The following is a 23,592-nucleotide window of genomic DNA, read 5'->3' as shown; positions in this document are numbered from 1 at the left end:
CCATAAGTGATTTCCTTCCCGCTCCCAAGTTTCCTTCCCTGCACTCACACAGCTCATAATCCAATGCAAGCAGCATAATTATAATACATTCATATCACACAAATAACGTTAGAGCAGGAACAATAGCTAATCATCACCCTCTCCTGTGTCTTTTATTTCTGATCTGTTACCAAATCTTTTCCCTTTTCACTTCACCACTGCAATAGCCTGTTACCTAGTCTTCTTTTAGTCTCTCTTCCTACCTTCCACCAGAAGCTCCGGTCAAATTACCCAATTTCTTTCAGGGATCCCCTTAGGCCTACAGAACAGAATGGCGTAAATTCTTCTAAAATGTAGCACAGCCCATCTTTCCTCTCCTACCTCCCTCAACATTCTTCCACACATCTTTCTATCACCCGGTAGTATTCACCATTCCCCTGGCACATTCACGCATATTCACCTCCCACTCTCTTGTCTATGCGGTGTCATCTTTCAGACCCAAAGCTTCTCTCCCATTCCCTTAAGACTCAGGAGGTAAGACGCACAGAGCCCAAGGCGGAGGGGGTCATTACTCAGGGACCGAGGGACAGAAACCTGTTTGACCGTGTCCATTTGGGGAGCTACCCCAAATAAGCTGCACTAACAACCCTTGCTATGCCCCCCGCAAAAGTCAACCTAATTTTCACTGTACCGGAGAGCAAGCCCTTCTCTAGTCAAAGACTCTTGGCAGAGAAACAGGCACTAAAGGCTCTGGGAGGCGAAAGGGATTGTGGGAACGCCGGTCATCTCCCCGCAGACTCATGGGAAATGTAGTGCAGTTTTCTCCAACATGGCTGCGCCCAGGAGAGTTGACGTGCTTGTACCCTCTGCGGCTTCTTGGGATAGAGTGGGAGAAGCTGCCGAAGGAGAGAGCACCCGCGTGGCGAGAACCCAGCCTGAGTCAAGGCGGAGGTTTGTGGCACTTCTTATTGGCGGACATGATGGATGCAAATCGCTGCTTTCTCTTTTTGGCCTCTTCCGGTCTCCTCTATCTGCCTCAAAAGCTTCGGACCTCACCAGGGAGAGGAGGGATGGTCCGTGGGCAGTAGGTTGTCTGTGCGTGGGGTGGTCCTGTCAGAGTTTGAGGTGCACGTGCTTGTGTTTGTTGCGGGTGCTCGCGTTGTGTCTGTGTCAATCTTCTGTTTCTTTTGGGGTTGGAGACAGGCGGTTGCAACCTGAGGAGTGTTGGTCAGTGGTGTTAGCTTCAGGGGTTTTTTTGACCCTGCCAATGCAGTGAAGAAAGGATGTTGCTGGTGGTCTGGTAACTTACAAAGCTGAATCTTCCTATGCCCTTTTTTGAGTAAAACCGGAGACCCCTGGGCTTGTGGTACTGTGAGCCTATAGTTTTGGCTGATTTCATTTAACAGATACTTACTGAGTACTTGCTGAACTCTAGGCACTCAAGTTATGTGCCTTCAAGTAGGTCACAGCCTTCTGGGTGAGCCCAGCACACAAACAGGGAATTATAATATAATGTGAAAATTGCAGGGATAGAGATACACATTAGATATTAATGAAAACATTGAAGAGGGCCACCAAGCTCAGAATCCTGGCAAAGAGGTTTAGGAGGTAAGATGGCAAGTTTAATAAGTTTAGGATTACTCAGTAAGCGTTTATTGAGTAACTCCTAGGTGCTAGGTCCTGTTCTACGTGCTGAGTGCTACAGGGTGAATAATACAAACAAAAAAATCTCTACTTTCTTTTTTTCTTATTTCTTATTTCTTTACTTTATTATTGGCGGCTCGGGTGAGGCACGTGGGATCTTCGTTGAGGCATGCGGGATCTTTCTTTGTCGTGTGAGCTTCTCTCTAGTTGTGGCGCGTCGGCTCCAGGGTGCGTGGGCTCTGTAGTTTTCCGCACGAGGGCTCTAAGTTGAAGCACGCGAGCTCAGTAGCTGTGGCGCGAGGGTTTAGTTGCCCTGCGGCATGTGGGATCTTAGTTGCCCCGCCAGGGATTGAACCTTCGTCCCCTGCATTGTAAGGTGGATTCTTTACCACTGGACCACCAGGGAAGTCCCAGAATCTCTACTTTCATAGAGCTTACTTTCTAGTAAGTTAAAGGAGGAAGACAGAATAAAGACAATTACTGAGGGCATTAGAAAATATAGAGTAGGTATTCTTCAAAGAATTAAAATGAGGTGATATGACAAGTGATGGGTCAATTTTTTCTAATCATTAAAAAAAAATTTTTTTTAATAGGTAATGCAATTTGAATAGCTGCTAAATTCAAAACTTACAAAAGAGGAGCTTCTCATTCCTGTACCTACTCTACCTGTTTTCCCTTCCTGGTGGCAACCCATATCACTGATATCTTGTATGTTCTAGAAACCTGTATGTATAATTTGTATGCCTGTACTGTACTTTATAACCAGGACTCATTTGATAGGAATTGAAGTTGTTTCCAATCTTTCCTATTAATTAAATTTAATTTACATACAAGCACAGGAACATTTGTCTATACTGCTTGGTTCATTTAGGCTGTCTTATTTAAGGAGCGCATAGACACACATATTACCATTACCATTTAGGCAATATCCAATAGGATGTGTTGGGGTTAAACTTACTAACAGAGCAGATGTGATTTCTAAACCCTTGTTATCCTATGGAGAGTGTGCTTAGGCTGGACTCAGCATGGCTGGTATTCTAATAAATAGTGACCTGGCTCCTGTAACATCCCATAACAGTCCCATAACATGGCAAGGAGCACGCAAGCCTTTGTGCAATAGTGGAAATCCCTTGGCCAGGGAAGTGGCCTTGTTAGAAAGGGGCACCTCCACATCTCAGCAGCTGGTATCAGCCTATTCCTTGGTGAGGTGACTCGACTGGTCTTTCTTCACATGGAGTAATATTGCCTCACTGAGGGAAGAAGGGAAAGGGGATGACAGAAATGTGATTATGAGGCTCCATCTACTGGTGCTGGACTCTAAGTGTCAGACTTGAAAAAATGTATTCAGCATCATCTTCTTTCTCATTTCTTCCACTTTGCAGTCTTTGCTCATGTAACATTTTTAGAAAAAAATTCTTAGTAGATTCATCCCTGTTCTTCATTGCTAACTGCAAAAATGATGATCTTGGAATGGAGTGGCAATAAGATAATTCCTTTGAGGGTCCTCAGCTTTTCTTGGTCTTCCTAAACAAGTCTTATCTGGCTCTTCTGGAAATTAACAGTAATTTAGTAATAGACGTATTTAATACTTTTTACAAAGTTACGAGATAGTGTCAAAGAATAACACAGCCAGACATTAGTTAAAGCAGTGAAAACAGACTTTATTTAGTAATTATTGACAGTAGGAGAAAGAGCTAAACTCCATTCCAATTTGTGTGGAAGTGATTAGGGTGTGTGTGGGGGGGTGCTCAGTAGAGTCGGAGAAGTAAAAAATTATAAAGGGTGGGTCAGTGTAAATGCAGTTAGGCCAGCTGGCAGTTGTCAAAGTTAGGATTCCATCCTGTCACAGAGACTGAGAGACAGAGGCCCTGTCCTTCCTGATGATTACATTTTAAAGGGGGAATTCCCTGGCAGTCCAGTGGTTAGGACTCCGTGCTTTCACTCGGAGGGCGCAGGTTCAATCCCTGGTGGGAGAACTAAGATTTTGCAAGCTGCATGGTGCCGCGAAAAAAACAAAACAAAATAAAAAACATTTCAAAGGAATGGTTCTTAGGTTCTTGAGAGAGACATGTCTGAGTTGCAGGAGATACATGTTCACAATTGTAAGCTGGTTTTTCTTTCTTTTTTTTTTTTTTGCGGTACACTGGCCTCTCGCTGTTGTGGCCTCTCCCGCTGCGGAGCACAGGCTCCGGACGCGCAGGCCCAGCGGCCATGGCTCACGGGCCCAGCCGCTCTGCGGCATGTGGGATCCTCCTGGACCGGAGCATGAACCCGTGTCCCCTGCATCGGCAGGTGGACTCTCAACCACTGCGCCACCAGGGAAGCCCTGTAAGCTGGGTTTTTTGGGCAATTTTATTTAATTAATTTATTTTTTGGCTGAATTGGGTCTTCGCTGCTGCATGCGGGCTTTCTTTCTAGTTGCGGCGAATGGGGGCTACTCTTCGTTGTGGTGCTTGGGCTTCTCATTGTGGTGGCTTCTCTTGTTGTGGAGCACGGGCTCTAGGTGCGCAGGCTTCAGTAGTTGTGGCACACGGGCTCTGTAGTTGTGGCTCACGGGCCGTAGAGCGCAGGCTCAGTAGTTGTGGCGCACGGACTTAGTTGCTCTGCAGCATGTGGGATCTTCCTGGACCAGGTCTTGAACCTGTGTCCCCTGCATTTGCAGGAGGATTCTTAACCACTGTGCCACCAGGGAAGTCCCGTAAGCCGTTTTTAATAAGTGCTTTAAAAAAGAAGGGAGGTCAGGGGCCTATTGTTAGGAGATGTTAGAACAAATAGTAAAATATACAGGCAGCATTTTAAGTTTTCTCAGGCAGCCATTTTAATGGGGAGCTGGGGTCATCGTAGGGTATGGCTTTATGCTACTATAAGCTAGAGTTTGGTGAAGTTTTTTAGTACAGGGTTTGGATGGAGTTATGTGCCAAGAATAGGCACTATTTTTCCTGTGTTATAGGTGAAGAAACCTAAGCACAGAAATAAGTAAGTAACTCACACAGGGTCATATAGCTAGTAAATTGTAAACCTGAGGTTTGAACCTAGAACCTGGACCCCTAAACACTGTGTTATACTGTCTCAAAAAACTGAAGGAGGCTCTGGGGAAACAAAAATATGATTTAATTCTTGTCATCAAAGAGCTCATAGTCCAGCGGAAGGGGACAAACATTAGAACAAATAATTAGTGCAATGTTAAAAATATATATTCAGCTGTCCCCTTCCTGTGTAACGATGGCTCCTAAAGCTTTCTGTCTAACCTCATTTCTTCTCATTTTTCCACTTTATGTTTTTCATCTGCCAGCCAGACATTGCAACTGTGTATCTGAACAGTACTTCAAACATATTATATCCTAAATCTGACTTATCACCTCCCTTACTGAGCAGCTCTTCCTGACCCTCTTCTGACTTTCCAGTTTTGGAATGACATCACTAGCCTTTCAGTCACTCAGGCTCTGTCCTGCTAGTAACTGATCTCTGATTCTTCTCTCCCTCATGTCCGAGTAGTCATCAGGACTATTGATAATTCTTGAACTTTTCTTTTGCCCTCTCCCCTTCTCTCCCTATTTCCTTTCTTCCTACATACAGCCTTCACCCTAGATCAGGCCAGCATTTCTACTTGTTAAGCAGGGTTATTGCAAGTCCTTTTGCCTCCCATTTCCCTATTGTGCTGTCCAGCCAGCCTGTTTTACTGGCCTTACCTCCTATCACATGTGCTCCATGTATTAGTTAAACTGGATTACTGGCCGTTGTTTCAATAGTCTCAGCATTTTTCTCTGTACATAAAGATTAATAATTAGATTTTTGACTGTTTGAGAGCTGTTTTGGAATATGATTTATTTTTATTTTTATTTTTTTGCGCTGCGCTGGTCTCTCACCGTTGTGGCCTCTCCCGTTGCAGAGCACAGGCTCCGGACGCGCAGGCTCAGCGGCCATGGCTCACGGGCCTAGCCGCTCCGCGGCATGTGGGATCTTCCCGGACTGGGGCACGAACCCGTGTCCCCTGCATTGGCAGGCGGACTCTCAACCACTGCGCCACCAGGGAAGCCCTGATTTTTTTAAAAATAAATTTATTTTATTTATTTTTGGTTGTGTTGGGTCTTCATTGCTGTGCGCGGGCTTTCTCTCGTTGCGGTGAGCGGGGGCTACTCTTCGTTGAGGCATGCGGGCTTTTCATTGCGGTGGCTTGTCTTGTTGCAGAGCACGGGCTCTAGGTTCGTGGGCTTCAGTAGTTGTGGCACGTAGGCTCAGTAGTTGTGGCTCGTGGGCTCTAGAGTGTAGGCTCTAGAGTTGTGGCGCACGGGCTTCGTTGCTCCGCGGCGTGTGGGATCTTCCAGGACCAGGGCTCGAACCTGTGTTCCCTGCATTGGCAGGCGGATTCTTAGCCACTGCGCCACCAGAGAAGTCCCTGGAATATAATTTTATTTAACTTCTTAAACTTATTTCATTTGCTAACTTTGAAGACTTTCAAGTGGGTGAAGAGTGGAATCGGTGGATAAGCCAGCATTCTCTGCTCTAAAAAATTATGTCTACTACTCACTGTCTTTGCCAGACACATCTATTTCTGTTTTTAGCTTCTGTTCTTTATTGCCTCACTGGATACCCTCCGTTCCACGTGACTCTATATTTCTTGTCCTTTGATACTCAGCTCAAGTCCCCTTTTGTTTTGAAGTTCTCCCAAACTTTTCCAGTTGAAATTGATCTTATCTTTTTTGTCTCTAATTTGTATCACGTCTAAAGACCATTAACACTTAATTATCTAAAGACACGTCATATTCTTTCATTGTTTAATGTTTGTTTTCCTCAACTAACTTATAAACTGGTTGAAAGCATAAACTATGTATTATATTTGTATGCTGTAGAGTGCTGAGACCATAAGTAGGCATGTGTATATTCACTCATTATCATTTGTTTATCCCTTCAACAAATTTTTGTTGAGCACCTACTGTGTGCTGGCATTCCTTGGAGTTTACATCCTGATGGGGGAATTAAGCCAGCAAATTAATCATCACAAATTGTGTTAAGTTCTGTGAACAAAATAAAATAGACTTCTATAATAAAGCATAATGTAGGGTGCTGATTTGGATAGTGCAAAGACCTTTTTTGGAATAGCACTCAGTAACTACTTGCTGATTGACATATTTCAAAAAAAATGAAAACACAATTCTATGGGGTTCTTATACCTGTTATTTTAAAAATTATAGATACAAAAATATATAACATATAGCTTAAAAATAATAAAACCACCACCTAGCTTAAATATTTTTGATGCCTCTATGTGTCCCTTTCATATCACAGTTCTCTCCTCCCCCCATGAAATAACTTCTCTCCTGAACTTTGTGTTTATCATTTCCTTGCTTTTCTTTGCATTATGCTACATATGTATTTCTAAACAACATATGGCTTACTTTTGGATTTTGAACTTTATATAATGGAATCATACTGTATATTCTTCTGTAAATTTTGTCTGTTTGTTTCTTCTTTTTTTCCTTTCCTAATATTATGTTGTGAGATTTGTTTGTGGCACATTTTACCTTGGACTTCATAAGTAAAGGGAACGCATGTGGGAAAATAGCTCACTTAATAGCACTAAAGCATTGACATGTTTTGTACAACCTACCAGAGATGCTATTAGATGTTCTTGCTTCTTTGATACCTTCTTAAATATTTCTTTATTGTCCACGCATGTGTTTGTTCTCACTTCTCTTGGTTGGTGACAAGTATGGTAACCATTTAAAAATTATCACATAGAAATATTTATAAACTATAAAATACATGAATAGTATTATTATAACTGTTTCTTGGGACTCTTTAAGGTTGACATTTTATACTTTTTTTTTTTTTAAGTATTGCCATGGACAGCAACCACCAAAGTAATTACAAACTCAGTAAAACTGAGAAGAAGTTCTTAAGGAAACAGATTAAAGCCAGGCATACTTTGCTGAGACATGAAGGCATTGAGACAGTATCCTATGCTACTCAGGTGACCTAAAACTATTATTATCATTTGAATGTAAATGTATTGCCATGTTAGTGTGTTCTAAGTAATATTTCTTAATAATTGCTCAGAGAAGAAGGCTATAATTGTTCCATCATGTGTTACGATCTGTGTTAAATATACATATGATAAGACCTGCTAACTTTCTATTTGGGGACATAGCCTAGTATAGTTTGAATTTCCACTGAGGAAGTTGTAATTCTGTATTAATAACAATAACACTATACAACTGTTTACAGTTTACAAAGCATACTTATATTCATTATTATATTTAATTCCCTAGAAATCCTTATGAGGTAGATGAGAAAACTAAGGTTCTGAAAGGTTGTGATATGTCCATTGATATAAGGTGCTGAATAGAAACCTAAAGCTAGGTTTTTTTGTACCCTAATGCAGTCTTCTTTCTTCTATTCCTAACTTCATCTCTATTATAAAGTATTTGATTATATGCTGTGAAACATTTCTTATTTATGAGACCTTATTTACAAAGCCTTTTTATTTTCTGATGGGCAGTGATTAAATGATATATATGTATGTATGTATAGATACCCCCCCACCCCCCTTCCACACACACACACACACACACACACACATACACATACACACAAACTCTTCCTGGGCTATGAATGAGAAGAACTTATTTTAACTCTTAGCTTCTCCACGTATTTGTACATGAGCAGTACCCTTTGACCTCAGCTTTCTTCATTTGTAAGGACATAGTATTACATGCTTTTTATTCCATTGGATTGTTACATTCTAAAGAGAACACGTATATGATAGTACTTCTTAGTCATTAAAATACCACATGAATGTAAAGTATTCTTACCATATTCTTTCTGGTTCTAAAGATATAGGATAACAGTAGTAAGGCAGCTTAGCTAGCATCTAACTGAGGACCAAAGACATACAATTTAGGAGGTGAAGCTGGGATTAAAATTTAGACCTCTTGATTCTCAGACCAGTACTCTTCTCTAATGCTTTTTCTGTCTTCTGTACTGCATCATAGTTTAGGAATGAGTGCTCTATTTAGGGAGATTTAATATTAGCAGGTAAAAGGCCCAGACTTATATTTTCTTAAATATTAATAACTTCAGGCCCTCTCACCCGTGGCATCCACGCACAGTGTGCCTCACGCCCAGGTTCCTGCACTGTTCCCTCGCAGCCGTGGGACGCCAGGTGCTCCTTCTGCTCCTGCCACCCGTGCTGGCCACACTGGGGGCTCAGGGGCTCCATGACCGATGAAATACAGTGTAACGTGATGAGGCAAGCTGCCTGTGGTGGGAGATGCATTCCTGTGGCCTGGCTCTGCAACGGAGGGCAGGAGTGCCTGGATGGGGCGAACAAGCAGTGTGCTTTGCAGGTGCGAAATCTTCATCAAGCGCTAATCACTGGAGAAACAGTTGTAAGGTATCATCCAAAAAAACCAGCATCATGGAGGATTTTTCCTTTCCTGAAGTACACCTTCAATAAAAGCACATATACATGAAAAAAAAAACAAACCCAATAACTTCAGAGAATTTAAACCAAATCCCTCAAAAAAGGATGGAGTAGATAATAGATTAGAATTAATGTCTGCACGCACTTCCTGCCAAGACCCACTGAGGCTGTGAGGCATTCAGAAGATTTATGATATACCCTATTTTCATCAATTCTCAAGCATAACTGGCTTTTTTTCTCCTTACAGGGGTTGTGAAGACAAGTGGTAAGAAAAGAAATGGGTTAAGTTTCTTTGCTGCCTCTGAAACTTGTTTCTGGTTGAGGTTGACTTTTTTCTTCAGATCTCTAGAAGCTTTAATCTCACCTTTATGGCTTCCAAAGTGTCATTTTATTTGGACTTGATTACTTTTTTCTCCTCAATATTTTTAAAGGAAGAGAAAACAATTGTAGATGGACTTCCAATTATATATCAATCTAGGGGAGAACAAATGCTTTTTTCACTGTATAAGTACAGGTGCCTTTGTACAACTTTATAGTGATTGTTAGATTTTTTTAGAGCCATTATCCTCAGATTATCAGGACTGAAGATAACTTAAAGTCTGAATTCTCTTCTTCATATTACTGGAAAAATTGCTTGGCTGAACAACTATTAAATTAAGCATTTCATTATATTCTATAACTCACATGTAATAATAAATAAGTTCCTCCCTTCCCTCTACCATTGCACTCATTTTTGTGTGGTTTGCCTTTAGCATTGCCCACAAATCACTTGGATAGCATTTTTGAGGACCTTTAGTATTCCTCAAGTCACCTCTCACTGTTTTCCCCAATTCCTAGATGGGACAGTGGACCCTTGACATTTACAAAACCTTTGCAGTTCCTTAGATTTGGGAATATTGGAAATGTTTTTGTAATTATGGCTACATATGACCAAGCTATTTCTGGTACTTTAATTTATAACTTCACTGAATGAGGTCCAGGACAAGCCATCTGAGACTAAATTTTATACCATATTTTATAGTGTTGTATTAATGTGTTTATTAGTGTGTGTGTGTATATTTACATACATATAAAGTATTGGCTGCCCCATGAAAGAACAGAGCTTTACTTATTATCCAATTTTTTTTTTTTTTTTTTTGCGGTACGCGGGCCTCTCACTGCTGCGGCCTCTCCCGTTGCGGAGCAACAGGCTCCGGAACCGCAGGCCCAGCGGCCATGGCTCACGGGCGCAGCCGCTTCGCGGCATGTGGGATCCTCTCGGACCGGGGCACGAACCCGCGTCCCCTGCATCGGCAGGCGGACTCTCAACCACTGCGCCACCAGGGAAGCCCTATTATCCAATTTTATAATAATTGTTTTATATTCTTTTAAAACAGTGTTCTAGATATTCCCATTTTATGCATATGAAACTAAAACATTATGTTCTACACTCATAAATCAGGTGTTGGCAGACTACTGTCTTCAGGTCAAATCTGGCTTGTGAGATAAGAATGAGTTTTCCATTTTTAAGGGTTGTTTAAGAATAAAACAAGACTATGTGGCAGAGGCTTATATGACCTGTGAAGCTTAAAATATTTACTATCTGGCCCTTTTCAGAAAAGTTTTGCCAATACCTGGTATGAATGATGAAACTGATGAGTGTAGGCCATCAGTTGTTTACTTTTGTTATGCTACAGAGTTTAAAGATCTTAATGCTGTGTAGAATGTTTTTTAAGTACAAAGACTATAATGGCACTAGGCCATAAGCATCAGAATAAAAATAGAAAACCTCCCCTACCTAATTCCTTGAGTAAAGTTGAACAGGATTGCAAATGACAGGAAGTAAGCATGATATTTACAAAGGAAAAAAATTTAATTGCAAAATGACTGAATAACCCACAAACAGAGGAAATTTTTCCTGTTTTATGTTCAATAGAACTTGTAATTGTTTTTTTCTTCCAGCCAGTACCTTTACCTTTAGTTTTTAGTAAACATTGTATAATGGTTATATCAAAAAGTATGGATTCTGGAAACTGACAGAAGTAAATTTGAAACCCAGTTCCAACTAATCACCACCTTAACCTCATTTTTCTGATTTTTAGTTTCTTTCTGTATGAAGTGGGGCTTATATTACCCACTTTGTAGGATTGTTGTGAAGATTATGTTAATGAAGATTGAGTAGGTAAAAACATATAGCACAGTGTCTAGCAAAAAAGCAAGTATTGGGCTTCCCTGGTGGCGCAGTGGTTGAGAGTCCGCCTGCCGATGCAGGGCACACGGGTTCGTGCCCCGGTCCGGGAAGATCCAGCATTCTGCGGAGCGGCTGGGCCCGTGAGCCATGGCCGCTGAGCCTGCGCGTCCGGAGCACAGGCTCCGCAATGGGAGAGGCCACAACAGTGAGAGGCCCGCGCACCAGAAAAAAAAAAAAAAAGGCAAGTATTATGTAAATCCTTGTTTCTTCTCTCTGCCTCCTCTTTCTGTTTCATTATGTTAAATTTATGAGCAGTGAAAGTTATCTTTTAATTTGTATGTATATGGTCATTAAGAAATGAATATTTTACTGAAAAGGCTATTAAAAATCAGTATTATTTACAATATCTTATTTTTAAATTTCATTTTAAAATAACAGATTGATATCAATTGCTCATGTTACTTTATTTTTTTGTTTTTTTAGAGCCTGATTGTTGCCAATGGTGGTTTGGGTAACCGAGTGAGTAGGAACCAACTGCTCCCGGTGTTAGAGAAGTGTGGATTGGTGGATGCTCTCTTAATGCCACCTAATAAGCCCTACTCATTTGTAAGATACAAAACTGTAGAAGAATCCAAGAAAGCCTATGATACTCTCAATGGAAAAGAAATAGTGGATGACTTAGGACAAAAGATTATTCTGTACTTGAATTTTGTGGAAAAAGGTATATCATACAGGTATCTTTTTAAAAATGGTTTTTGCTTTTGTGTGTTTTCTTTTCTTACCTCAGTTGGAAGTTTCAGTTATTGTGAAACAGAATTGAATGTCAGTTAAGCAACCCTTTTTGTTTAACAAACATTCTTTAAGTGCCTAGTTTGTACAGGCATGGGACTAGTAGTTGAAGAGAGGTGATTTAGACATAGCTTACCAACCTAACAATACATTTATTATGTATGCATGTTATTTTGGAGCCCTGCTATCTAACTGTGTCTTTCAAAATTTATTGTTGAGGATTTAGATCACCAATTTATTTTACAGTGTCTACCCAGAAGCTTTCAATTAATCACTTAGGAATTAATTGTGATCCAAATGATTATGTGCCAAGGTTCATGATTATGGAGGAGCAACTTTAGCTACCAAAGATCCCCAAAGCTTTAGAGTGGTGATGTCCAGTAGAACATTCTGTGATGATGGAAATATGTTCATATTTTATATCTGTACTGTCCAACACGATTGTTTGGTTTTTAAATTTAATTTTATTTAAATTAATTAAGTTAACTAATTTAAATAAAAGCTTTGTAGACTGATTTACAGAATTGCTGCAGGGATTATTACATCTTTTCACCACTGAGCCATGGAAATGAGATACATTGAGATGAACTTAGACTTCTAATCTCCTCCTATTATATTCATTTGCCACCTATTTAGGCAATTAAAGAGTTTTGTTTAGATATGCTGGGAGTGGGTAGGAGAGTAGAATATGATCAAATTTATGTTTTATAAAATAAGGTTCAGAGGAAACTTTAACTCCTTTAAAGATATATTTTAGAAGTTATAATTCTCAGTGTCTATAGGTACTTAATTTTTAAAATTTCTTTAAAAATTTCTTTATTTTAATTTATTTATTTTTGGCTGCAATTGGGTCTTCGTTGCTGCACGCCGGCTTTCTCTAGTTGTAGTGAATGGGGGCTACTCTTCGTTGCGGTGCACGGGCCTCTCACTGTGGTGGCTTCTCTTGTCGTGGAGCATGGGCTCTAGGCGTGCCAGCTTCAGTAGTTGTGGCACGTGGGCTTAGTAGTTGTGGCTCGCGGGCTCTAGAGCGCAGGCTCAGTAGTTGTGGTGCACGGGCTTAGTTGCTCCACTGCATGTGGGATCTTCCCGGACCAGGGATTGAACCCATGGCCCCTGTATTAGCAGGCGGATTCTTAACCACTGCACTACTGGGGAAATCCAATATGTACTTAATGTTAAATTTGACTTAAGCTTTCAGATTTTGAAAACTAGATTTTTTCGTATTTTGTGTTTGTGATCAGTTTTTGAAAATTGTATGCTTTAGGAATAAGTCTTTTTTTAATTGGGGTACAGTTGTTTTACAATGTTGTAGGAATAAGTCTTAATCAAAAAATATTGTCCTTGGGTTTTCCCCCATTCAGCATGTTGAACACTGTAAGAAATTGCATGAAGTGAGTTTTGGGGTGTTTTTTATTTGAAATCCTGTATTAGGTCCAGATGTACTTTTTTAATGTATTTTTTATTGAAGTATAGTTGATTTACAAGGTTGTGTTAGTGTCTGGTGTACAGCAAAGTGATTCGGTTTTATATGTGTGTGTGTGTGTGTAAAAGAATATGAGAAAGAATATATATGTATGTATACATATGTATACATACATATATATTCTTTCTCATATTCTTTTCCATAATAGTTTACTACAGGATATTGAATATAGTTCCCTGTGCTATACAGTAGGACCTTGTTGTTTATCCATTCTATATATAATAGTTTGCATCTGCTAATCCCAAACTCCCAAAACCATCCCTCTCCCACTGCCAGCCCCCCTTGGCAACCAACCACAAGTGCATTCTCTATGTCTGTGAGTCTGTTTCATTTGTGTCATATTTTGGATTCCACATATAAGTGATATCATATGGTATTTGTCTTTCTCTTTCTCACTTACTTCCCTTAGTATTATAATCTCTAGGTGCTTCCATGTTGCTGCAAATGGCATTATTTCATTCTTTTTTATGGCTGAGTAGTATTCCATTGTGTGTGTGTGTGTGTGTGTGTGTGTGTGTGTGTGTGTGTGTGGCGTATGTTTGTATTTACCACATCTTCTTTATCCATTCATCTGTCAATGGACATTTATGTTGCTTCCATGTCTTGGCTATTGTAAATAGTACTGCTGTGAACATTGGGGTGCATGTATCTTTTTGAATTACAGTTTTGTCCTGATGTATGTACAGGAGTGAGATTGCTGAGTCATATGACAACTCTATATTTAGTTTTTTTAAGAAACCACCACACTGTTGTTTTACACTCTTCTATTACTTGACCATAGGAGCAAAAATGAGTATTTAAATTTTTGTATTCAATATTTAGAATCTGGTTTGTTTATGGAGGTGCGTACTGTAGATATTATGAGAAACCTTTTTTCTTAGTGAGATTTAAAAAGTGGCTTAATTGTGTTCAAACAAAATATTTAAGTAAATACTGTTCTATTTGCTATTGGTAATTGCAGTGGATAAAATGTACCATAATTTTTATCTTGGCCTTTATTTTTTGTTTTTAGTATGTTGTGTGCCTTTCAGCATTCTTATTTCTAAAAATGAGGTTTGGGATTTTATGAACTGATAAATGGCTATTGGACAGAATTATTTGTCTATGAGAACTTTAAGTTTTGTATTTTGATTATTTTAATTTCATTTCCCCAGCACAGTGGAAAGAGTTGGGGCTTCAAGCCTTGCCTCCAGGCCTCATGGTAATAGAAGACATTATTTCTTCTGAGGATGAGAAAATGCTTTTGGAAAGTGTTAACTGGACAGAAGATACAGACAATCAAAATTGTAAGTAAAACTTTAAATCTGGTATTTAAAAGTTTCTGCAAAATGCCTTATCCTCCTTTGGTTTATTAAAACTCTTATTTCCTCAAAATTACTGAAAGTACCCTGGATACAATGTTAGGTAAGTCATACCAACAATTCTTAAGAGCATTAATAATAAATAGCATTTATATAGGTATCAATTTAAAACTCCAAACTGATTAATATTTATTAGTCAACATTTGTGCAACTAACATTTATAAGCCGTTTTATATACAGTTGGTTGTCTGTTCCGTATGCATGAATTCCGTCAACCATGGATTGAAAATATTTGGGAAAAAAAGAGAAATTCCAAATAAATAAAAAAAAAAAAAAAAGAAAAAGAAAAAAGAAAAATTCCAGAAAGTTCCAAAAGCAAAACTTGAACTTGCCGCATGTTGGCAACTATTTACATAGCATTTACATTGTTATTTACAACTATTTTACATAGCATTTACATTGTACTAGGTATTGTAAGTAATCTAGAGATTATTTAAAGCATGCTGGAGGATGTGAAAGCTGTATGAAGGTTACATGCAAATACTGCACTATTTTATGTAAGAGACTTTATTGTCCTTGGATTTTGGTATTTGAGGGAACCAATCCCCCAAGGATACCCAGGGACAACCCTATATTGTCTTATTTGGTTCTCTCCACCCTAAGACAAATTTCCTATGAGGAATCAGTAGTTCAGTAACATATCATTGTAATGTAGTAAGAACCTCCTGGAGAAATTTACAAATTAGTTACTTTGACTCTTTTCCAGATCATTAGCAATCTTATGAGTGGCAGTGGACATGTTTAGCTCTTTCAGATTGACTGGGTGAAACCCTTAAAAGTTTGTTTCAATTTTAGACTTAAAAGAATAGCAGCTATGAGGTAGAATGTTTCATTTTACTAAAGACAATAATTTAGAAGTTAACAAAAGTTACCATTACTAAACCAATCCTTATTCATAAAGTTGACTTTGAAATACATGAGGAATCAAATTCTTTTTCTCCTAAATAGTTTACTTTCTTCTCTTCATACAGTTCAAAAGTCCTTAAAACACAGAAGAGTAAAGCATTTTGGCTATGAATTCCACTATGAGAACAACCATGTAGATAAAGATAAGCCATTACCTGGGGGTAAGTAATTGTTGTGTTTTTTTATACATTAAAAAAAAAAATTTTTAATTTATTTATTTAATTAATTTATTTTTGGCTGCATTGGGTCTTCATTGCTGCATGCAGGCTTTCTCTAGTTGTGGCGAGTTGGGGCTACGCTACTCTTTGTTGCAGTGCACGGGCTTCTCATTGCGGTGGCTTCTCTTGTTGCGGAGCATGGGCTGTAGGTGCATAGGCTTCACTAGTTGTGGCATGCGGGCTCAGTAGTGTGGCTCGTGGGCTGTAGAGCACAGGCTCAGTAGTTGTGGCACACAGGCTTAGTTGCTCCGTGGCATGTGGGATCTTCCTGGACCAGGGGTCGAACCCGTGTCCCCTGCATTGGCAGGTGGATTCTTAACCACTGCACCACCAGGGAAACCCAGTAACTGTTAATAAATAATAAGGGCTGGTAAAAAATTAATATATTAATAATATTAGGATATCATGGTTGAGATTATTTGTCATTTGTCATTTGTAGGTAAACTTATGAAACAGTTGATTAAATTTAAACCATTTTAATTAACTAAATAGTGTAGTTTTGTGTTAAAAATGTTATACATATAAATAAAGCTAAATTTAATTTCTCTTGAACACTATCCATACTCCCATACTCCTCTTCAGAAGTAGTACCATTAACAGTTTAGTGTATACTATTTCAATCCTTATAAATGAGTTTACATCCAAATAACCTGTAAACGTATATAGGTGTTAACACGTAGTATTACATTGTATGTTATAAATTGTATATTCCTATATTACCACAAGAGATCTTATATAGGTTTTCATTTTATTGAATGTTCAATAATAGCTTATTCAGTTAATTTCCTTTTGCTAGACATTTAGGTTATTTCTAGTTTTTAGCTGTTACAAGTTGTGCTGCAGTGAATATCTTTGTATACACCTCTTTATGCATTAAAGCAAGAGTTGCTCAAGGGAAACTACTAAATTAGAATTGTGTCAGAGTTATGTTCGTTTAAAAATGTCAATAGACCTGACGAATTGCACCCTAAAAAAGCTATACCAACATACTCTCACGAAGTGTATACCTCCTTCCCCCTACCCCTAGCAGCATGTGATATTGTAAAACTTTTAACTTTATAATCACCTGATTACTAGTGAGGTTGGCCATTTTTATTTCCTTTTCTGTGAATTCTTTTTCATCTTCTTTACCAGTTTTTTCTAATGGGTGGTTAAATATATTAATAAGAATTTGCTACATAATCAGGATATTAATCCTTTGGTAGAATTCTTCGTTGGAGTTAAATTTATCTGTATTTTTATGACTTTAATCTTATTTAAATATTTCCTTTGCCTCATGAAATAACATTTATGACTCCAATAAAAGTAAGTTAGTTCCACTTTGAAAAGCATGTATTTTAAAGAGAAATAATTTAAAATAATTAAATTTAAAGTAAATTAATAATTTAAAATAACAAAAAAGAAAGTGGTCAGGCTAATTTCCAGTATATAATATCATAAATGTTATAATCTTATTTCTGTTTTACAAAATACCAAAATTGTTGTCTGCAAAATTGTTCTTTTGTACATTTTATTTCATAAAATCAATAAAATAACTTTAAAAGATACTTAAAATTTTGTTTTAATTTTACTTTGCTTGTGAGTTTACTGTTATGTTTGGATCTGACCACTAAACTAAAAGCTGTGTGATTTTGTTTTGTTTTGTTTTGTTTTTGCGGTATGCGGGCCTCTCACTGTTGTGGCCTCTCCTGTTGCGGAGCACAGGCTCTGGACGCGCAGGCTCAGCGGCCATGGCTCACGGGCCTAGCCGCTCCGTGGCATGTGGGATCTTCCCGGACCGGGGCACAAACCTGTGTCCCCTGCATCGGCAGGCGGACTCTCAACCACTGCGCCACCTGGGAAGCCCCAAAGCTGTGTGATTTTTATCATAGTGACTATTTTTTCATTCTTGGGTAAAACATGCAAAGTAAATATTTTAATATGTTTCACCTTTATGATTACTGGTTTCAGGTCTTCCGGACATTTGTGATAGCATTTTGGAGAAATGGTTGAAGGAAGGTTTCATTAAACATAAACCTGATCAACTGACTGTTAACCAGTATGAACCTGGGCATGGTGAATATTTCTTCTTCTAAAATTCCAGTCATATATTTCATAACTAAGTGGGTTATATAACTCTCTAAGATCAAAGATGGTATTTTTTAGCTCGAACTGACTCTTAATTTGCTTATGTTTGTTACCTGTGTTGATTTCAATCCATTTGCAATTCTACGCTCAGTCTCTTGAGGAATTTGCATCTCTAAGTGTAAACAGACACAGTTGCTATTTGTGATTTTCTTTGTTCTCCCTCAACATTTTTTTTTAGAGAGGGAGAAGATTGCTTTAAAAACAAAGGAGGCATGTAAAGTGGAAGAAATCAAATAATTTACAGGTACATAGAAGAAGACTAACTGGTTGGATCATCATGCTCTTCTTTCTCTTCTGTTGAGAATGTGGAAGACAATTCTAGGATGATATTTTAGTAAAAAATCTTTAGGTTATTGATTTTTTGCACTTGTTAGCAGCATCTTCGTCTGATATTTGTACTAATCAAATTGAGGGTTTTATTAATGGCAGGACTTGTGGCGTTTTTTCCTTCTCTGCATTTATCAGGATGTTTTATGATAGCTTATTTACCTATCAGTCTTTCCATTGGTCTATAAGCTCCTTGAGGACAGAGATTGTGTCTTACTAGGTTTAGGTACTCTCACCATGTAGCAAGGTCCCTTTCAAGTAAGAGATACTCATTTAACATAGATTGAGAGACTGGTGGAAGAAGCCATATCTTAGTTATTGATAAGATTAGTCTTCACACCTGGCTGTTGTTTTTGTTCTACAGGTACTTGGGAATCCAGTATTCAGAGGTTAAAATGACTTTGTTAGTTATCTTTCACACTTCCTCTTGGGCTGGGATTGAGTAAATGTTCTAGTTAAGCAGTCACTCTCAAATCTTGATTTTACAGTCAGGTCACAATGGTGCTTTAACATGAAGTTATATTTTTAGTTTAGACTTAGTTTAATTTTATTCACATTGACCTTAAATGTTTCCTTTTAACTAAAATTACAGTATGTTCCTGTTTATCAAATGATGTTTTCACTCTAATACTATGAGGCTATATTTAGAGTTGTCTTAAATCTACTAAAAGGAAAAATGAAGTGACCTGTTATCCTATCTTCCATCTCAGGAATTCCTGCTCATGTTGACACGCATTCTGCGTTTGAGGATGAGATCGTTTCTCTCAGTTTGGGGTCAGAGGTAAATATTCAAACATTTTTATTAGCTATCAACAAATGCCTTACCTTATACAATGCCCTTTTCATAGGATTTCTCACATTTCTTAATCCAGGTGAATTAAGATTTAAAAATGAAATGTAAAGGCACCATTAACAGTTTCATTTCTTACAGACTGTGAAATTATCACAGTCTCTTCTTTTAGGTGTCCAAAGTTTTATCTATCAGTTCATCAGATGCCAGGAAAAGTCCTGTAAGTTAATTTTTACATTTTACTTTTAGAAGTTAAATAAAATCCAGACTTCCATTTTGCAATAATTTACTGTAGCAGCATTACCATCTAGTGGCTAAAGATAGTAGCTGCAGGCTATAGATAAAAGAAACAAAACTAAAATGTAAGTGTCTGGAATTGTGATAAACTTTTTCACATATAGTGTATGATTCAGTCCCTTCAACAACTTTGAGTAGTAGAGGGTAATGTCCTTATCTTTACAAATGAATAATAAGAGGTTCATGTTTATTCATTGACTTGTTTTTAATAGTTGTACTTTATTTGAACTGCTAAAGAAGCTATCAAAAGTCTGATTTAAAGCAATCCTTGCAAACTGCAGATAGAATTTTAGATAGAAATCAACTTAAAAGCTTTTGTACAGCAAAGGAAACCGTAAGCAAAATGAAAAGACAACCTCAGAATGGGAGGAAATATTTGCAAATGAAGCAACGGACAAAGGATTAATCTCCAAAATATACAAACAGCTCATGCAGCTCAATATAAAAAAAAAAAAACCCAATTAAAAAATGGGCAGAAGACATTTCACCAAAGAAGACATACAGATGGCCAAGAGGCACTTGAAAAGATGCTCAACATCTCTAATTATTAGAGAAATGCAAATCAAGACTACAATGAGGTATCACCTTACACTGGTTAGAATGGCCATCATCAAAAAATCTACAAGCAATAAATGCTGGAGAGGGTGTGGAGAAAAGGGAACCCTTTTGCACTGTTGGTGGGAATGTAAACTGATACAGCCACTGTGGAGAACAGTATGGAGGTTCCTTAAAAAACTAAAAATAGAACTATCATATGATCCAGCAATCCCACTACTGGGCATATACCCTGAGAAAACCATAATTGAAATGGACACATGTACCCCATTGTTCATTGCAGCACCGTTTACAGTAGCTAGGACATGGAAACAACCAAAATGTCCAATGACATTTCGAGATGTGATACATATGTACAATGGAGTATTATTCAGCCATAAAAAGGAACGAAATTGGGTAATTTGCAGAGATGTGGATGGACCTAGAGTCTGTCATACAGAGTGAAGTAAGCCAGAAAGGGAAAAACAAATATCGTATATTAACGCATATATGTAGAATCTAGAAAAACGGTACAGATGAACCTATTTGCAGGGCAGGAATAGAGATGTAGACATAGAGAACGGACATGTGTTCATGGGGGGGAGGGGAACGTGGGAAGAATTGGGAGATAAGGTTTGACATAAATACACTACCATGTGTAAAATAGATAGCTAGTGGGAACCTGCTGTATAGCTCAAGGAGCTCAGCTCGGTGTTCTGTGATGACCTAGATGGGTGGGATGGGGGTGGTGGGAGGGAGGTCCAAGAGGGAGGAGAGGACTCAGTGGTTAACAGTCTGCCTGCCAATGCAGGGGACATGGGTTCGAGCCCTGGTCTGGGAAGATCCCACATGCTGCGGAGCAGCTGGGCCCGTGTGCCACAACTACTGAGGCTGTGTGCTGCAACTACTGAAGCCTGTGCGCCTAGAGCCCATGCTCCGCAACAAGAGAAGCCACTGCAATGAGAAGCCCGTGTATTGCAACAAAGAATAGCCCCCGTTTGCTGCAACTAGAGAAAGCCCGCGCACAGCAACGAAGACCCAATGCAGCCAAAAATAAATAAATTTATTTTTAAAAAAGAGGGAGGAGATATAGATATACGTATAGCTGATTCACTTCATTGTACAGCAGAAACTAACACAACACTGCAAAGCAATTATACTCCAATTAAAAAAAAAGAGAAATCAGAATTTCAGATCTATAAGAATCTTTAAAATATGAGGTTGTTTCAAAATCTGATCTTGTTCCTGGATGCAAATACTGTTTACTAGTATTTTTTTGCATTTGCTTAGTTCTTATCACTAACTATAGTGCTTTGGCTTTTTAACTTTTGCTAAGCTTGTGTGATTATGTTGATAATGTGACTACAGAGCTAGTGTATTTGATGAGACAACCATCTTATCAACTACATGTGTGGATTCTTATTAAGTGCTTTCAAAAAATAATGAGGACAGGAAAGGAAAAGAGCTCTTCTTTGACTGGTTTATTTTAATTTTACCTCTTATCCTGGCTTGTAGCTTTAGGGGACCAGTAAAGAACATCTTTGTTTTTTCCTTCTGTGTAACCAATTGAGAAATGAAATGAAAGATAAATGAATATCAGACTGTCAACTTAACTACTGAGAAAACATGGAAGATCATGGCTTTGGATCTGTAGCCAAGTGGACTTGTTAATAATTCACCTATGAATTAGACATACTGTCCTTTACACTGGTACAACTGGAGACTTTTCCTATAGAGGCAGAGGCTGCCCCTATAACAGAGGACATGAGGAAGCATAAATTAGATTCTGCAAACCAGCGGGATTTGAGAAAGAGAGAGGAAAGGGCTCTTCCAAGCAGGTTTGGCTCCAGGCTAACCAATCAGCTGAGGTGCCTTCTCTCCTGGGGAGTTGGAAGTGAAGGAATGGAGAAGAGTGAGGTTTGTTCTTATTACTTTCACTCCTATAGAGATTCTCTCCATTCCTAGGGAAATAGAAAAATGGGGCCTAAGTGTTCCTCCAACACCCTAAAAGTTCATTATATAGTTGTTTTTTTCTGATGTGGACCAGTTTTAAAGTCTTTATTGAATTTGTGACAATATTGCTTCTGTTTTATGTTCCCGTTTTTTGGCCGCGAGGCATGTGGGATCTTAGCTCCCCCTGACCAGGGATCGAACCCGTACCCCCTGCACTGGAAGGTGAAGTCTTAACCACTGGACCACCAGGGAAGTCCCATTATATAGTTTTTATTTTTTTAACAGACCTTTATCGGGGTATAATTGCTTCACAGTACTGTGTTAGCTTCTGTTGTACAACAAAGTGAGTCAACCATATGCATACATATATCCCCATATCCCTTCCCTCTTGAGCCTCCCTTCCACCCTCCCTATCTCATGTCTCTGGGTCATTGCGAAGCACCTACCTGATCTCCCTGTGCTATGCTGCTGCTTCCCAGTAGCTATTTACATTTGGTAGTGTATACATGTCGACGCTACTCTCACTTCGCCCCAGCTTTCCCCTCCCCTCCCCCATGTCCTCAAGTCCATTCTCTATGTCTACGTATTTATTCCTGCCTTGCCACTAGGTTCATCAGTACCTTTTTTTTTTCCTTTAGATTCCACATATATGTGTTATCATACGGTATTTGTTTTTCTCTTTCTGACTTGCTTCACCCTGTATGACAGACTCTAGGTCCATCCACCTCACTACAAATAACTCAGTTTTGTTTCTTTTTATGGCTGAGTAATATTCCATTGTATATATGTGCCACATGTTCTTTATCCATTCATCTGTCAATGGACAGTTAGGTTGGTTACATGTCCTGGCTATTGTAAATAGTGCTGCAATGAACATTGTGGTGCATGTCTCTTTTTGCATTATGGTTTTCTCAGGGTATATGCTCAGTAGTGGGATTGCTGGGTCATATGGTAGTTCTATATTTAGTTTTTTAAGAAACTTCCATACTGTTCTCCATAGTGGCTGTATCAGTTTACATTCCCACCAACAGTGGAGGAGGCTTCACTTTTCACCACACCCTTTCCACCATTTATTGTTTCTAGATTTTTTGATAATGGCCATTGTGACTGGTGTGAGGTGATACCTCATTGTAGTCTTGGTTTGCATTTCTCTAATAATTAGTGATGTTGAGCATCTTTTCATGTGCCTCTTGGCCATCTGTATGTCTTCTTTGGTGAGATGTCTATTTAGGTCTTTCACCCATTTTTTAATTGAATTGTTTGTTTTTTTGATATTGAGCTCCATGAACTGTTTGTATATTTTGGAGATTAATCCTTTGTCCATTGGTTCATTTGCAAATATTTCCTCCCATTCTGAGGGTTGTCTTTTCGTCTTGTTTATGGTTTCCTTTTCTGTGCAAAAGCTTTTAAGTTTCATTAGGTCCCATTTGTTTATTCTTGTTTTTATTTACATTTCTCTAGGAGGTGGGTCAAAAAAGATCTTGCTGTGATTTATGTCATAGAGTGTTCTACCTATATTTTCCTCTGAGAGTTTTATAGTGTCTGGTCTTACATTTAGGTCTTTAATCCATTTTGAGTTTATTTTTGTGTA

General features: G+C 38.6%; 1 protein-coding gene across 4 annotated transcripts in view; it reads left to right on the top strand.

Moving 5' to 3' along the window:
* Positions 1 to 787: 787 nt before the first annotated feature.
* The window catches only part of ALKBH8 (alkB homolog 8, tRNA methyltransferase), an 82,263-nt gene continuing 59,458 nt past the window's right edge, over positions 788 to 23,592 (top strand). For 2 of the 4 annotated variants that reach the window (XM_089915486.1, XM_022566351.3), the window contains exons 1-7: positions 788 to 930; positions 7,459 to 7,594; positions 11,700 to 11,937; positions 14,643 to 14,774; positions 15,821 to 15,916; positions 17,924 to 18,028; positions 19,138 to 19,208. In XM_089915486.1, the coding sequence (XP_089771612.1) occupies positions 809 to 930; positions 7,459 to 7,594; positions 11,700 to 11,937; positions 14,643 to 14,774; positions 15,821 to 15,916; positions 17,924 to 18,028; positions 19,138 to 19,208 (900 nt within the window). In that variant the 5' untranslated portion in view covers positions 788 to 808. Of the gene's footprint in view, positions 931 to 2,216; positions 3,952 to 7,458; positions 7,595 to 11,699; positions 11,938 to 14,642; positions 14,775 to 15,820; positions 15,917 to 17,923; positions 18,029 to 19,137; positions 19,209 to 23,592 lie in introns of all 4 variants that reach the window. The other 2 variants (XM_089915487.1, XM_089915488.1) reach the window with 2 other exon arrangements.

This window comes from Delphinapterus leucas, chromosome 7 (assembly GCF_059928025.1).
Source record: "Delphinapterus leucas isolate spDelLeu-1000000601 "Yukka" chromosome 7, BTC_Dleu_Yukka2, whole genome shotgun sequence".
NCBI lineage: Eukaryota > Metazoa > Chordata > Mammalia > Artiodactyla > Monodontidae > Delphinapterus > Delphinapterus leucas.
The sequence above is the reverse complement of the archived record's forward strand: the minus strand, read 5'-3'. Positions and strand labels throughout refer to the sequence as shown.